The sequence below is a fragment of the Neoarius graeffei genome, chromosome 19 (assembly GCF_027579695.1).
Source record: "Neoarius graeffei isolate fNeoGra1 chromosome 19, fNeoGra1.pri, whole genome shotgun sequence".
NCBI lineage: Eukaryota > Metazoa > Chordata > Actinopteri > Siluriformes > Ariidae > Neoarius > Neoarius graeffei.
In genome coordinates this window covers 44,797,400-44,812,231 of record NC_083587.1, presented here as the reverse complement: position 1 = coordinate 44,812,231, position 14,832 = coordinate 44,797,400, and the positions used below count along the sequence as shown (strand labels likewise).

Sequence of the window (14,832 nt, the reverse complement as noted above, 5' to 3'; positions counted from 1 at the left end):
GAGTGTATAGTTACAAAAAGCACAGTTTATCAGTTTGAAGATTTAAATATCTTTGTATTCAATTGAATATAGGTTGAAAAGGATTTGTAAATCATTTGTATTCTGTTTTTATTTACCTTTCACACAGCGTCTCAGTGTCCTTTTTTTTTTGGAATCAGGGTTGTATTGTATTGTGTTATATTAATATTATGTGAGATTCAGTTAGCTTTGCACATAAACAGCTGGTTGAATTGTCCTTCAAAGGTCAACGTTTATACTTTTGAGTACATTTCAGAGCCTGTACTTTTAATTGAATCAAGAAGTTGAATCAGTTGAATAATCTACTTTTACCAGAGTGTTTTTACACTAGTATCTGTACGTCTACTTGAGTAAAGAATGTGTGTAATTTTGTGGCCTCTGAAGATCTATGTTGTACAATCATGCTGTCACAGAAAAGGAACTGTCTGTATATGTGACAGCAACTATGTATGTACAATGACACTTGTCAAGGGGTGGGATATATTATGCAGTAGGTGAAGTCAGTTTTCAATGTTGATGTGTTGGAAGCAGCAAAAATGGGCACGCGTAAGGATCTGAGTGACTTTGACAAGGGCCAAATTGTGATGGCTGGAAAACTGGGTCAGAGCATCTCCACAACAGCATGTCTTTTGGGGTGTTCCAGGTATTCAGTGGTTCGTACCTACCAAAAGTGGTCCAAGGAAGGACAGCCAGTGAACCAGCGACAGGGTCATGGGCGTCCAGGGCTCAGTGATGTGCACAGGGAGCGAAGACTAGCCTGTCTGGTCCGATCCCAGAGAAGTAGCACAAATTGCTGAAAAAGTTAATGCTGGCTATGATAGAATGGTGTCAGAACACACAGTGCATTTCTGCTTGCTGCAAATGTGGCTGCATAACTGCTGACCGGTCAGAGTACTCATGCTGACCCCTGTCTACCACTGAAAGAACCTACATTGGGCATGTGAACATCAGAACTGAACCATAGAACGGTGGAAGAAAGTGGCCTGGTCTGATGAATCACATTTTCTTTTATGTCCGTTGGATAGCTGGGTGTTTTGCGCGTTGCTTTCCTGGAGAAAAGATGGCACCAGGATGCCGTATGGAAAGAAGGCAAGCTGGCGGAGGCAGTGTGATGCTCTTGACCGTGTTCTGCTGGGAAACCTTGGAACCTGGCATTCATGTGGATCTTACTTTGATATGTACTACCTACCTAAACATTGCTAGAGTCCAAGTCAACCCCTTCATGGCAACGGTGTTCCCAAATGGCCGTGGCTTCTTTCAGCGGGATCTTGCGCCCTGCCACACCGCAAAATTGTTCAGAATGGTTTGAAGAATAGATCAAGGTGTTGACTTGGCCTCCAAATTACCCACGTCTCAATCTGATCGTGCATCTGTGGGATGTGCTGGACAAACAAGGCCGATCCATGGAAGCCCCATCTCGCAACTTGCAGGATTTAAAGGATCTGCTGCTAACATCTTGGTTCATGTGTAATATGAAATGATGCATACTAATAGAATGTGTTCGGAACATGTGTTTATTTGGAATATTGTATTCGTATTTGGCTACACCATGCCATGGATGTATACACTCACTCGTCATATTAGGAATGCTATACAATTATCCAATCAGCCATCATGTGGCAGCAGTGGAAATATGACTTTTAACAGTGGCGTGGTTGTTAAACCAGCCTGTCTGGAATGGAGTATTTCAAAAATTGCCGATGAGCTGGGATTTGAACACACAACAGTCTTTAGCATTTACAGAGAATGATGTGAAAAACAAAAGCCATCCAAGTGAGTTCTGCTGACAGAAATACCTTGTTGATGAGAGTAGTCAGAGGAGACTGGCCAGAGTGGTTTGAGCTGACAAGAAGGCTATGACAAATCAAATAACCACTCTTTACAGCCGGGTTGAGCAGAAAAGCATCTCTGAATGCACAACATGCCGAACCTTGAGGCAGGTAATCTGAGTATTGTTACTGTGTGCATTGGTTTATGGCCGCAGTTTTATCTTCTAATGCACCAAGTTGCAAAGAGTAGTTTGATACACTGAAATCTTTGTCAAGTTCATTATAATGGCCTTCTGATCACCAGATGTGAAGAGAGCATCTTTGGGATGTGGTAGAATGGAAGATTTCGAAGGAACGACTTTGAATTTCAAAGGAATGATTCCGTTTTGTGGAATCCATGCTGCAAAGATTTGAGGCTTTTTTGAGGGTAAAGGGAGGTGCTGTTCGATATTACTGTAGTGTTCCTAATAAAGAGGCGTGTGTGTGTAAGAAGAACTTTTATTCATCACATGTACATGTGTGAAATTCCTCTCCTGAAGCAGTGAGCACACGTGCGCGCGCACACACCCAGAGCAGTGGGCAGCCGCATTACAGCACCCGGGGAGCAGTTGGGGGGTAGGTGCCTCGCTCAAGGGCACCTCAGCCCAAGGCCACCCCATGTTAACCTAACCACGTCTTTGGACTGTGGGGGAAACCGGAGCACCCGGAGGAAACCCGTGCAGATACGGGAAGAACATGCAGACTCCACACAGAAAGGCCCCCGTCGGCTGCTGGGCTTGAACCCAGGACCTTCTTGCTGTGGAGCGACAGTGCTAACCACTACAGCACCGTGCAGGCCGTGTACATGCATGGTGAGGATCATTTTCTCATGACCCTTATAAATGCGAATTAGAGTAAATAATTCATAATTCTTTTAAACTCAATTTGCCCTTGTCAGCATAAGTTAATAAAACTATGTAGCTACGGCCATTGCAGCCTTTTTTTAATATGGGGGTCAAAGCGCCATGCTAACAATATAAATATTAGATTCGAACCTCAGTCAGTGGCTGTTAGTAAAGGTATTATTGCGCGTGTCAGCAGAAATTCTGTCTGTCTTCATTTATGTTCAATTAATGTCTAATTACAAGTATTTGAGCTGATTACGGAATGTAATAATTAACCACAATCGTGTGTCATATGTCATCAGTTAAGCACAATGTGCCAGCAAACATGAGATACATTCTCAATCACTCCATGGCCCTGTCCCAAACAGCACATTAGCAACCTCTCAGACAAGTACAAAGGAAGATGCAGGGTGTCCCATTTCTCATATTGGGCTGCCAAAATGTGCTCACAATTGCCCTCTATTTGTTCTTTCTGTACTCTTTGGCAAAGTCCACATTTGATGCAGAAACTTATATTTTCCCTTCTGGATTCAGTAGTGCAGTGCTCCTGAATTGGAAGATGTTCCAGGAAGCTTGATCTTTGGATATAAATAGCTCTTTGCCACTCTGAAGTTAGCTTTTCTTTGGTGGGGTACGTGCTCTGGGGAGCCAGGTGGAATGTTCTTGCTTGGTTCCAGACATGTTCCTTGAGCTCCTCCTCTGTAATCTCCAGCTTGACACTCTTCCTTTGTTCCAGCAGGCCTTTAGCATACTTGAAGAAAAGGTTTTGGCAGAACCTCACCTTTCTTTTTCTCGCTCTCCCCCTCTCTCCTTACTTATGAGCGAAAGCTTTCAACCCTTCTTTCTGAAGGTTCCCAAATCATGGTGGCATGGTCCATATGTCCAGGACCATGCCACTTCTTTCATCTTCCTTCAACCCCTTCTCAGGAGTACTGTGTAGAATCTCACTACGTTATTATTATTCGTTCATCTGGCCGACAGGTGATGAGCTTATCCCATCATGTGTTGTCTGTCCGGCATCGTCCACATTTCATGAAAATCGCTGCTTCTCTCTCTCAATTCTTCAGATTTTTATTCTTTTTGGCAGGAAGGTAGGTCTGCCTGGGGTGTATATAGCTTCTACCCAAATTTGCATAATTACAATTAATAATGAAGATCTGGAGTAATTAAGCCTAAACAGGTAGTTTCCACACAAATTGCTTCTTTTCCCTCAATTCACCAATTTTGATTATTTCTGGCATGAAGGGGGACCTCGGGTGCATATAACTTCTACCCAGATTTGCTTACAGTTATTAATGAAGTTATGGACTAATTAAGCCTTAATGAGCAGTTCAACAAAAATCGCTTCTTCTCGGCCAATTCCTCGCCATTTTGGATTCTTTCTGGCAAATAGGTAGGGATTCCTAGGGTGTATATAGCTTCTATATATAGCTTGTATATAGTGCTTATAGCTTGCAACATTTATTGCGCAAGGTGGCCCACTTTAGATCGTTCCTTCTGGACTAGACGGGGCCAAAGTGAGCTACGCTGTCACTGACGGTCTCATTTTCGTAGATGACCGTACCAGAGAGGTTCAGCTTGGTCTCTGTGCTAATCTGCAGAGAATGCAGTGTTTGTATTTACAGGTGCCGGTCCAGGCTTGCCCAGATCTCTTTCTCATTGGCTTTTGGCCATTGGAATTTGACCTTTCTGGATGCTTTCTCTACTTGTCTCATTTGTCTTCCTGGTTTACTCCAGGTTGGGGCTCTGCTCTTGCAGGGAATGCTGTGCTTCGTCTTGAACATTTGCAAATCATGGTTCAATAGCACTCTGGTACTCAACCTGGTTTCAAAGCCTTCTTTTTGTAATAATATATATCAGTTGTCTCCAATATCGTACTATATGAGCCTCTCAAGATTACAATCACACAGACAGAACATGCCTCTTTTTTCTGATGATCCAGAGCTCGAATGTTGCAATTACTACTGGCTTGAGAATAACCTATGTGAAACCTTTTTTTTTTTCGCAAGTGAGCAGTAATCATGAGTTTTAATCCTTGACTTGCGAGAGTCATTGTTATAGTTCCTTGGGCAAAACTCCTAATCCCCAAGTTCTCTGCTCTGCACTTGGATAAGTTTATTTAGATAAAATCATCTACCAAACAGATTTTTTTTTCATTATTAAATTGTTTTCGATAATTACTGTGAACAAATTATCCATGTACTGCTTCAGAAATATTTTATAGAAATTCCTCAATACTCCACTGTGAAACACTACACATTTCAAGTAGACATGAAAAATAAAAAATAGTCGTGTTGGAAGGAAATGGATAATTTAGGCTCCGTAATCTCATTTGAGGGTGTGTGTGTGAGAGATATTTTATACACACACACACACACACACACAGTACATGTATTTGTATGTTATTCTATGTTCATGTGTTTGGCAGGGGAATGAGTCCGTCACAAGCTGAGCTGAACTTTCTCAATAAGTGTAAGTGGCTGGAGATGTATGGAGTTGACATGCACTTTGTGAAGGTAAGAACATGCACCTGTTAGTCCCAAAATGTCAAATGTCCCAATAACAATGCACCTCCATGATGCTATTAAAACTTGTGCGTGTTTTCAGGGTCGTGATGGGGGAGAATATGCTCTGGGTCTTACCCCAACAGGAATTCTGGTGTTTGAAAGGTCCAACAAAATTGGCCTCTTCTTTTGGTAAGGATACACGATCATGTAATGTGTGTGATGTTGAATGATATTGCGCGCATATATATATCTCATCTCATCTCATTATCTCTAGCCGCTTTATCCTTCTACAGGGTCGCAGGCAAGCTGGAGCCTATCCCAGCTGACTACGGGCGAAAGGCGGGGTACACCCTGGACAAGTCGCCAGGTCATCACAGGGCTGACACATAGACACAGACAACCATTCACATTCACACCTACGGTCAATTTAGAGTCGCCAGTTAACCTAACCTGCATGTCTTTGGACTGTGGGGGAAACCGGAGCACCCGGAGGAAACCCACGCGGACACGGGGAGAACATGCAAACTCCGCACAGAAAGGCCCTCGCCGGTCCCGGGGCTCAAACCCAGGACCTTCTTGCTGTGAGGCGACAGTGCTAACCACTACACCACCGTGCCGCCCCGCGCACATATATATATATATATATTTATTTTTTTTTTATATTTTAAATTCATGTTTCATTTCAGGCCCAAAATCACACGTCTGGACTTCAAGAAGAACAGGCTGACGCTAATGGTGGTGGAAGATGATGATCAGGCAAGTCTTGCACCTTTCACTTGTATGTGGATTTGTACTTTGGGACTGGGAGCCATCAAAAAGTTGAGGGAGCAGGTGGTTTTAGTTTCTATAAAGCAGTCTGATGTAGAACTTGCGGGAGAAAGAAAGGCCTCATTCATTAATGTTCAAGCATATGTGGTGCTCACGCAGCTTTTATTCATTCATCATTTTGTAACTGATTTATCCTGGTCACAGTGGTTTAAAGTTAAATTTTGTTTTTATTTTGAAATAGAAACAACTAAAGACTAACGGAGGCTTTCCATTTTATAGAGGTTTACAAATGGAACCCAATAAGGAAGCCAAGAACCTTTAACTATTCAAAAAAGCCTTTTTAATACATAAAGTTTATATGTTCTCACGTGTAAGAATGTCATATAAATACTTTTTCAAACATTGTGTGTGTGCGCGCACGCATGTGCAGGGTCGTGAGCAGGAGCACACATTTGTGTTTCAGCTCTCTAGCTCAGCGGTGTGTAAGCAGCTGTGGAAGTGTGCTGTGGAGAGCCATGCCTTTTTCCGCCTCAGACAGCCGACTCAGAACAAAGCAAGTCGCAATGACTTCACACGCCTCGGCTCACGCTTCCGCTTCAGGTATACACACTGTGTTCCATAGACGTGAACTAGAATGCTGAACTAATAGGGATTATTCAGAATATATTGAATAATGTGCAGTATTTGAAACCATATCACAGTATAAAGAATTATTCATCCAGATGATGTGAAGCTTTTGGTTCACAAGCAAGCTATTCATTTGTTTATTAATTGAAACATGACTCATGTCCACACGTTCATCAAATTCTTAATGTGACCATCTCAGACTTTCAGAGTCAGGCCTAAGTATTGATTTGTTGAATTTTAGTGGAAGGACTGAGTATCAAGCGACTCACTCAGGCAGGGTCAGGAGAGCGAGCACTTTCGAAAGACGGCCAAGCAAAAGATATCCATCCAGAACCCAATCGCTAGGCAAAGGTGAGTGACCTTACATGTTACACATGTCCGTACTAGACACCTCAAAACCTTGCTAGTAACTGAAGTTCTCCACTTGGTGCAATTGCATGCATTCAGTATGGTGTAATTAACAATTATTCCACGAAATTGAGTCGTACATGAGCTGATAGCTGACGAGGCACGTAGCGCTCAGTTGGCTGTAAGCCATGTTCAACAAGATTGAGTGGAATAACGGTTTTATTCTATCCACATTCACTGGATTTTGAGAAATTGAGCTTTTTTTCCAAATTCAATAAATAAAAACTTTATATAAAACATCCGACAAAGTCACTTCCACTTAGGTCGACTTCTTAAAAACCTATAGACCCCTTTCACATGACGTCACCGCGCCGCGAGATTTTGTTAGGCGCCATATTGGAAGACCAAGTACATGCACTCACAATATAAAACAAAGTACGAGCGAGAGTAAAGTGACACGATGGATGATAATTCGGGTTATGTGAGTACATTACCAGCTGCAGAAAGGGCACGGTATGTGGAGAACCTGGCTGTGATTGATGGGTTTGACCCATATGATAAGACTCGTGGCAAGGGAGAATGGAAACATAAGGAGGACCTGACACCAATTCTGCCATCTGTTTGCTACCTAGACATTTGTAAACTATTTGTTGTTTACACCCAGTGCCTATACTCAGTGTTCAAACTATGCCGATATTTTCGGGGGGCCCCTTTTTTTCCCTTGGGGCGCTTGTCTCGGAGCGCGGATCTCCAAACACATGAGAAGCCTTGCGCTTGTCTCGGAGCGCGGATCTCCAAACACATGAGAAGCCTATCTTACGCACATATCACGCGGACTCCACACCTCCACACGCATCGCGTCTGAAGTCATAACTCATCAGGGGAAATCGTGTCCGCATTGGCATGTTCAAAAAACAACCTCGCGTCAACAATGATACCACACGCAAGAGAAAAAAAAACAGTCAGGCTACTCAACAACCAACCTGGCAGCAGCGAGCAAGCCCCAAACCATCCTAAATTATTATTATTATTAAATTGTAGAAGTCTGGGAGGCTTGCTCCTCATACAGTTATCAACTTGGGGCCAGTTTAGCATGTTTTAAATCTGAATTTCTTGCGTTTGCTTACCTCAAAGTGTCCGCAGATCATGCACAGACTTATCCATTATATCCACAGTTTTTTGCCAAGTCTCACACAGGTTTCTTTCAAGTCTACTGTTGGGCCAATAAATCATAAATAAAACAGCTCAGATTTGTTTAAGTCGTTTGCCACTCCACTTTATTCTCGTGGGTTCACATACCGCTGCCGTTATTTCCCCCTAATCACGAGTTTGTTGGTCTTCCAAAATGGCGCAGGGTCTGTTTACTTCCGGTTTCAGGTGACGTCGGTGAAAGGGGTCTATAGATGAAAGTCTTCCGGATTTACCCGGAAATCCGGATATTTGACAAAACTCTTGAAAATCTCCGGTTTTCCGAATGGAGAAATTTATTTTTCGGATTTTTTGCGTTCCATTTCATAGAAATTCGGTTTTACGATCATGCGGCTTGTTTACATTCGGTGACGGTGCCGCCATTTTTGTAGTCTGGCAATGCTTGCTGGTGTGTATGAGACCTTATATGCTTATATACATACCTCATGTCATGTGAACGAGATTTTATCGCGATATCGTGCTTTAGAAAACGCGGTCTTTCTTTTGTGTAACTATTTAATATCCGTTGAATTATTATTTTCTAAACATATATGCAGTATTGCACATAAGATGTGACAGCATCACTTTATACAAGTTTTGACATCCAATAGTGAAAATTCTGAATTTAGAACAATGCAGTCCTGAAAATTACTCATTAACTAGGGGAATTAAATTTGATATTTTTGACATGTTAATCATTAATGCACATGAAAGAAAAAGGCTTAAGTTATAACTTGTTTTAGTGAGAAATAAGTACTAAAATGCACTAGAATGCAGGGTTTTGCATGGTGTTATTAAAAATGTTCGGGGGACGTTGCCCCCGAAAATAGCTGCACGAATTGACTTTATTGTAGGGTGGTTGTTTTTTTGTTTTTTTTTTTTTTTGTACAAAGTGCCATCTTGCTGTCGTGCTGAGGTATAGAATAGCTTTAGACTTTTTTTTTTTTTTAATTCTTCCTTGGACATTTCAGTGATGTAATTTTCAAACTTTTCTTTGAGCTTTTGAACCAGTCTAAAAAAAATTCAACAAATTTTAATGCTTAAAGATGAAGAATGTAAACAAACTGCTGAAATGACAGTAGCAATTTGTGAAAAATGCGATGATGACAATTCTTGAAAAATAAAAAAAGGTATGTTCTTACCATCAAATACTTTTATTCCATATTTTGGAATATAACCAACAAGGCATGTAGCGCCGAGCTGGCTATAAGCCATGTACGAGAAGATTGTTGGAATAATTGTTTTATTCTATCCACAGTCACTGGATTTTGAGAAACGGACCATTTGTATTAATTTTTTTGCAAATTCAATAAATAAAAACTTTATACAAAACGTCCGAGAAAATAATTTTCGCTTAGAATACAAACAAACCGGTGAAATCAGGGCCGGCTCTAGGTCTTTGGCTACCCTAGGCGAGATTGAGTTTTGGCGCCCCCCCCCCCCCCCCCCCCCCCCCCCAGGAAAAAAAAACGCTCTAATACCATCTAAATAACACTTTAATCTAATCACTCTATTCTATTACTATTAAACAATGTACGGTGCATGGACAATAAACAAGAAGTCATTTTTATCTTTTTCATTATTGTTATTATTGTTATCATTATTAACATAAAGTGTCGCAAAGTAAAATGACCACACAAATTCAATACATATCTCCATATAATGGGCAAAAACTCTTCCGCACCCTGTTCAAAGTGTAGTGCATGGACAATAAACAAGAAATTATTTTTAGTTTCTTTTTTGCTATTAAAAATTAAGTCATCTCTGAAGAATTAACAAATTAAATGAATAAAAAATTCTACAATTCTAAATTGTGCAAACTTAAGCACCCTGTTAGGACATCAATGGGCTGTATTTTCAAACAAAAGTGCTATTATGGGTACTTTATTATTGCTGTTTGCAATAACAAAGTTATGGGTTAATAATAACTTAGTACCCATAATAACAGTTATTTTGGGTACTAAGTCTATTGCTGTTTGCATCTAGTTAGCTAGGCAGACATTGATTCAGGCGTCTAAAATAATTTGCCACTATAATGGTTGATATGAGAGATTAGATCAGACTTACCTCTATACTTGGCTCTATTTGTTTCTTCCTGTAGCCTTCGTTTGCGCCCTTGCGCACCCGAGAGTTTGGATTTCTTCATTTAAGCACTTGTAGTCTGGGCTACTTTTTGCAGTGGATAGCCATTCTCATTCCCCAATGAACACCGCTCCCCCCGCCCCCCTTATAACCTATCATTGTGCATTTTTAGTAGGCATAAGGAAATCACCGACCACTACTGCGTAGGCTACACTTGTTTTTCAACCTTTTTGAGCCAGGGCGCACTTTTTTCAATGAAAAAATCTCAAGGCACATCACCAATAGAAAATGTTGACTGAAACTAAAACGCTGTTGCCAATATTTACAATATACAGTCATTCTATAATTTTCCACGGTACACTTGGTGATCTCTCACGGCACACTAGTGTTCCGAAGTACTAGAGTTCGGCAGCACAGTGGTTGAAAACACTGTACACCACTGATGCACTTGGTAACGTCTCCATTCAATAACTCCATCCCTCCTTTTTGGTGGGGTTTTGGTCGCCCTTGGCGCCCCTGGGCACACTTTGCGCTCTAGGCAATTGCCTAGGTCGCCTATAGCAATCGCCGGCTATGATTACATGGCCAAAACAGAGAATAGCCGCGGATGCGCACTTGCGCGCCCGAAGACACACTATAGACAGGGCGAACCACTGTTGAGCGCTTATTGTTTCATGATTAACAACCACCACCCCACCCCGCTTTTTTTGACAAATCGGACCCTAACTACATGCTTTGCTGTACAATTAAATTAGGCTAAGACATTATAATGCTGACTCGTTTTCAGAATAGTGGAAGTCATAATTTTTCTCCCCCCGTTTCTGCGCCCCTGGATGGACGCAGCACCCTTAGCATTTGCCTGTATTGCCTATGCCACGGGCCGGCTCTGGGTGAAATGACAGGAGCAATTTGTGAAAAATGCTATAATAATAATTCTTGAAAAAGTAAAGAGAGCTGTTCTTCCCGTCAAATACAGTACATTTATTCCATATTTTGTTGCTTTGTATTTTTTGGGAGGTTTTGTTTCCGAGTAGAGTTTTTATTTCGTCCTCCGTTGGTTCAGCAACATGCGACGCCATTTTGTTTTTCTCTTTTCACGGTATATGAACTGATGTATCCTAGTAGTAGATTAGCCAATCAGAGCACGATTGCTCATATCCAGTGAATGTGGTTAGAATAATTATTAGCCCAAAGGAATAAGTTTAGAAAAGTAAGAAAGAAGTGTGGGGCTGCAGTGAAGCTGTCTTCCTCACTTGGCTGATTTTAATAAGCACAGAATATCATAGCAGTTGCCACTTATTGTCTTGAAATTGAAGAACCGTTTAGTGTAGCTTCTTAGGTTTTTAATACAAAAACAGCCTTGCTTGTCAAAGAGCATAGATGCTTCTCATTATGCCTTTACATTTACCAAGCCAGTGTAGATAAATTACCCATGTTCAGAAGTTAGCAATGACGTTTCTACTTTACTTTTAGCCAGCCTTGTCTAGAAAAGGCCATTGTAACTACAAGGTTTTTTTGTTTCAACCAACCAATAATATAATTCTTGACCTGTCCAGCATCACCCGTCCTTTAAAAAAGAAGTGCTTAAACAGTACTTGGTATCCACTGATGCACGAAGATAAAGTACTTGGTATTGGAGCAGTCTTTAAAATGTTGTATCAGTGCATTTTTAGAGAAATGAAATCTATTGTCTGGAATAAACACAGACTTTACACTTACATAGAAGTGAAAACTGAACGGTGAACTGGAGGTGCGTCTGCTCCCAAAGGAGTTCTAACCAATCTTGCAGTTAGTATTTTTACATTTATATTTACAGAATTTGGCAGACACCCTTATCCAAAGCGAGTTACATTTCTCATTTATACAACAGAGGTTAAGGTTGAAGGTTAAAGGGCACATCACGGGTAAATTCAGGAGCAAGATCAATGTAATTCTCCCGTTTTATATTAAACTTGGGTCAAATATCTGTAACATTCTGCGCAATTTTATTATCTTGCGCAATACCAGAAAAATTCAGTTGAAATCAAGCCATTTGAGGCGAATTGGTCCGCCTCTGAAAAAACTTGGCATTTGAATTTCCCGGCAAACATTGATTTTCGTGACGTCGCGTGCGGGACGCCTCCCTCTGAATCCTACGTCAGCGCTGGTTTGTTTATGAGAAAACGACCTGGTGGTTTTCTGCAAATTTCAACGTTATCACGCGATTATTAAAATGGTTAACAGCTGTATCGTAGGAGGGTGTAGCAACACCAATCTTGATGGGATTTGTACTCATCGTTTTCCAAAAGACCGGACAACGAGAGAGAAATGGGAGCGCTTGGTCTACACAGGCTGTGCACTGAAACCGTGCAAAGCTCTCGCAGCCCGCTAGCACTTCCGCAGGTGACGTCACGATTCTGGCTCCAGACTCCCTTGGGATTTTTCCAGACGCGTTTTTTGTTTTATTTTTTTCTGCTGTAGACAGATGGCCTTGTGCAAAATTACCCTTCTGGATGAGTGTGTAAAGGGACGTACTTTCATATAAAAAAAAAAATGAAATTGGTCCAGAATATGCCCTTTAAGGGCCTTGCTCAAGGGCCCAAAAGTGGCAGCTGCATGATGATGATGATGATGATGGTGGTGGTGGTATGTGATCTAACAACCTTCTGAACAGAAGTTCATTGTCTTAAACGCTGAGCTTGCACCGCCTCAAAGCTACCAGCAAAAGTGTTCGTTTCTGTGATGTGTTTCTAAAGCAGCTCATTTTAGTTATTTATTCATTTGTTTTGTTTCTTAAATATTTTATGTCATTTTTACTTATTTATTTATGAAGTAATCGTAATATCTGTTAAAAAAAATGTTTTTGTCATGATCTAGCCTCAGGTGCGGACATGGCATTTATATTTAAAAAAAAAAAAACCTCATTCACTCACACCTGCACCGCCTCAAGGTTGAATATATTGTCTATTCTGGGATGCTTTTCTGCTCGCCACAGTAGTAGAAAGTGTTTACTTGAGTAACTGTACTTTTGCTGTCAGTTTGTCCCAGTCTGGCTATGCATGAATGTGCAGGTGTTCCTATTAAAGCGGAGAGCGTATTTATTACTGTTTGTTTCTTACAGCCATTACTCCAGCAAAACATCACCATCCAAGGTTAGTGTTGCTTGCAAATGGATTTACATTCTCACCATTTGCTGTTTCTGTGTTGTGTTAACTGGTTTGTGTCTCTCTCCTCCAGTGCCCAGCCTAGTCCTGATCCCAGCTTAAAACCGGTATACCTCATTTCCTTTCTTACATCGAATTATTAAAAGATTGTAGGAATATAAACCTTCAATGGATGGTAGTGGGCTGAAGATATGTATTTTCTGTATGAAATGATATGAAGTTGATCAGTGATTACTCAGGCAGTAATTTCTTTTGAAGTATCAGCACAACATTCCGATTGGTCAGGAGCCTTGGTCCAGAACACATCCGCCCAGTTTGACCCCACCCCTTTACATCCAGCCCACAGAAATGGGACACAATCCACCACCTCACAGGTAAATACACATTCAGTTACTGTTAAATGCTCAGTTCTGTATTTAATGCTGGTGGAATCTGCACACTTTTTTTTTTTTTTTTTAATATTAGCTTGTATTTGCATATACAGTGCAAAAAGTTCACATGCATTTAGGACGAAGACCATTTTAATTCATAGCAGCAAGATATGTAGTGCGAGTTGGCATCGCAGATCTTCCTTCAATGTTAGCGATAGCAGGGTTTCCCCTAAAGCATCATCACCACTTAAAAAGATAAGCGAGGCCTGTAATTTTCATCATAGGTACACCTCAACTATGAGAGACAAAATGAAAAAAAAAATCCAGAAAATCACATTGTCTGATTTTTAAAGAATTTATTTGCAAATTATGGTGGAAAATAAGTATTTGGTCAATAACAAAAGTTCATCTCGATACTTTGTTATATACCCTTTGTTGGCAATGACAGAGGTCAAACGTTTTCTGTAAGTCTTCACAAGGTTTTCACACACTGTTGCTGGTATTTTGGCCCATTCCTCCATGCAGATCTCCTCTAGAGCAGTGATGTTTTGGGGCTGTCGCTGGGCAACACGGACTTTCAACTCCCTCCAAAGATTTTCTATGGGGTTGAGATCTGGAGACTGGCTAGGCCACTCCAGGACCTTTAAATGCTTCTTACAAAGCCACTCCTTCGTTGCCCGGGCAGTGTGTTTGGGATCATTGTCATGCTGAAAGACCCAGCCACGTTTCATCTTCAATGTCCTTGCTGATGGAAGGAGGTTTTCACTCAAAATCTCACGATACACGGCCCCATTCATTCTTTCCTTTACACGGATCAGTCGTCCTGGTCCCTTTGCAGAAAAACAGCCCCAAAGCATGATGTTTCCACCCCCATGCTTCACAGTAGGTATGGTGTTCTTTGGATGCAACTCAGCATTCTTTCTCCTCCAAACACGACAAGTTGAGTTTTTACCAAAAAGTTCTATTTTGGTTTCATCTGACCATATGACATTCTCCCAATCCTCTTCTGGATCATCCAAATGCTCTCTAGCAAACTTCAGACGGGCCTGGACATGTACTGGCTTAAGCAGGGGGACACGTCTGGCACTGCAGGATTTGAGTCCCTGGCGGCATAGTGTGTTACTGAT

At 41.2% G+C, this 14,832-nt stretch overlaps 1 protein-coding gene across 1 annotated transcript in view; it reads left to right on the top strand.

Annotated features, from left to right (window-relative positions):
* The window catches only part of epb41l4b (erythrocyte membrane protein band 4.1 like 4B), a 94,440-nt gene that overhangs the window by 62,470 nt on the left and 17,138 nt on the right, over positions 1-14,832 (top strand). Inside the window, exons 8-15 of the mRNA XM_060900142.1 lie at positions 5,100-5,187; positions 5,279-5,367; positions 5,865-5,934; positions 6,377-6,546; positions 6,815-6,924; positions 13,292-13,322; positions 13,408-13,441; positions 13,593-13,708. Of these exons, the coding sequence (XP_060756125.1) occupies positions 5,100-5,187; positions 5,279-5,367; positions 5,865-5,934; positions 6,377-6,546; positions 6,815-6,924; positions 13,292-13,322; positions 13,408-13,441; positions 13,593-13,708 (708 nt within the window). The remainder of the gene's footprint in view (positions 1-5,099; positions 5,188-5,278; positions 5,368-5,864; positions 5,935-6,376; positions 6,547-6,814; positions 6,925-13,291; positions 13,323-13,407; positions 13,442-13,592; positions 13,709-14,832) is intronic.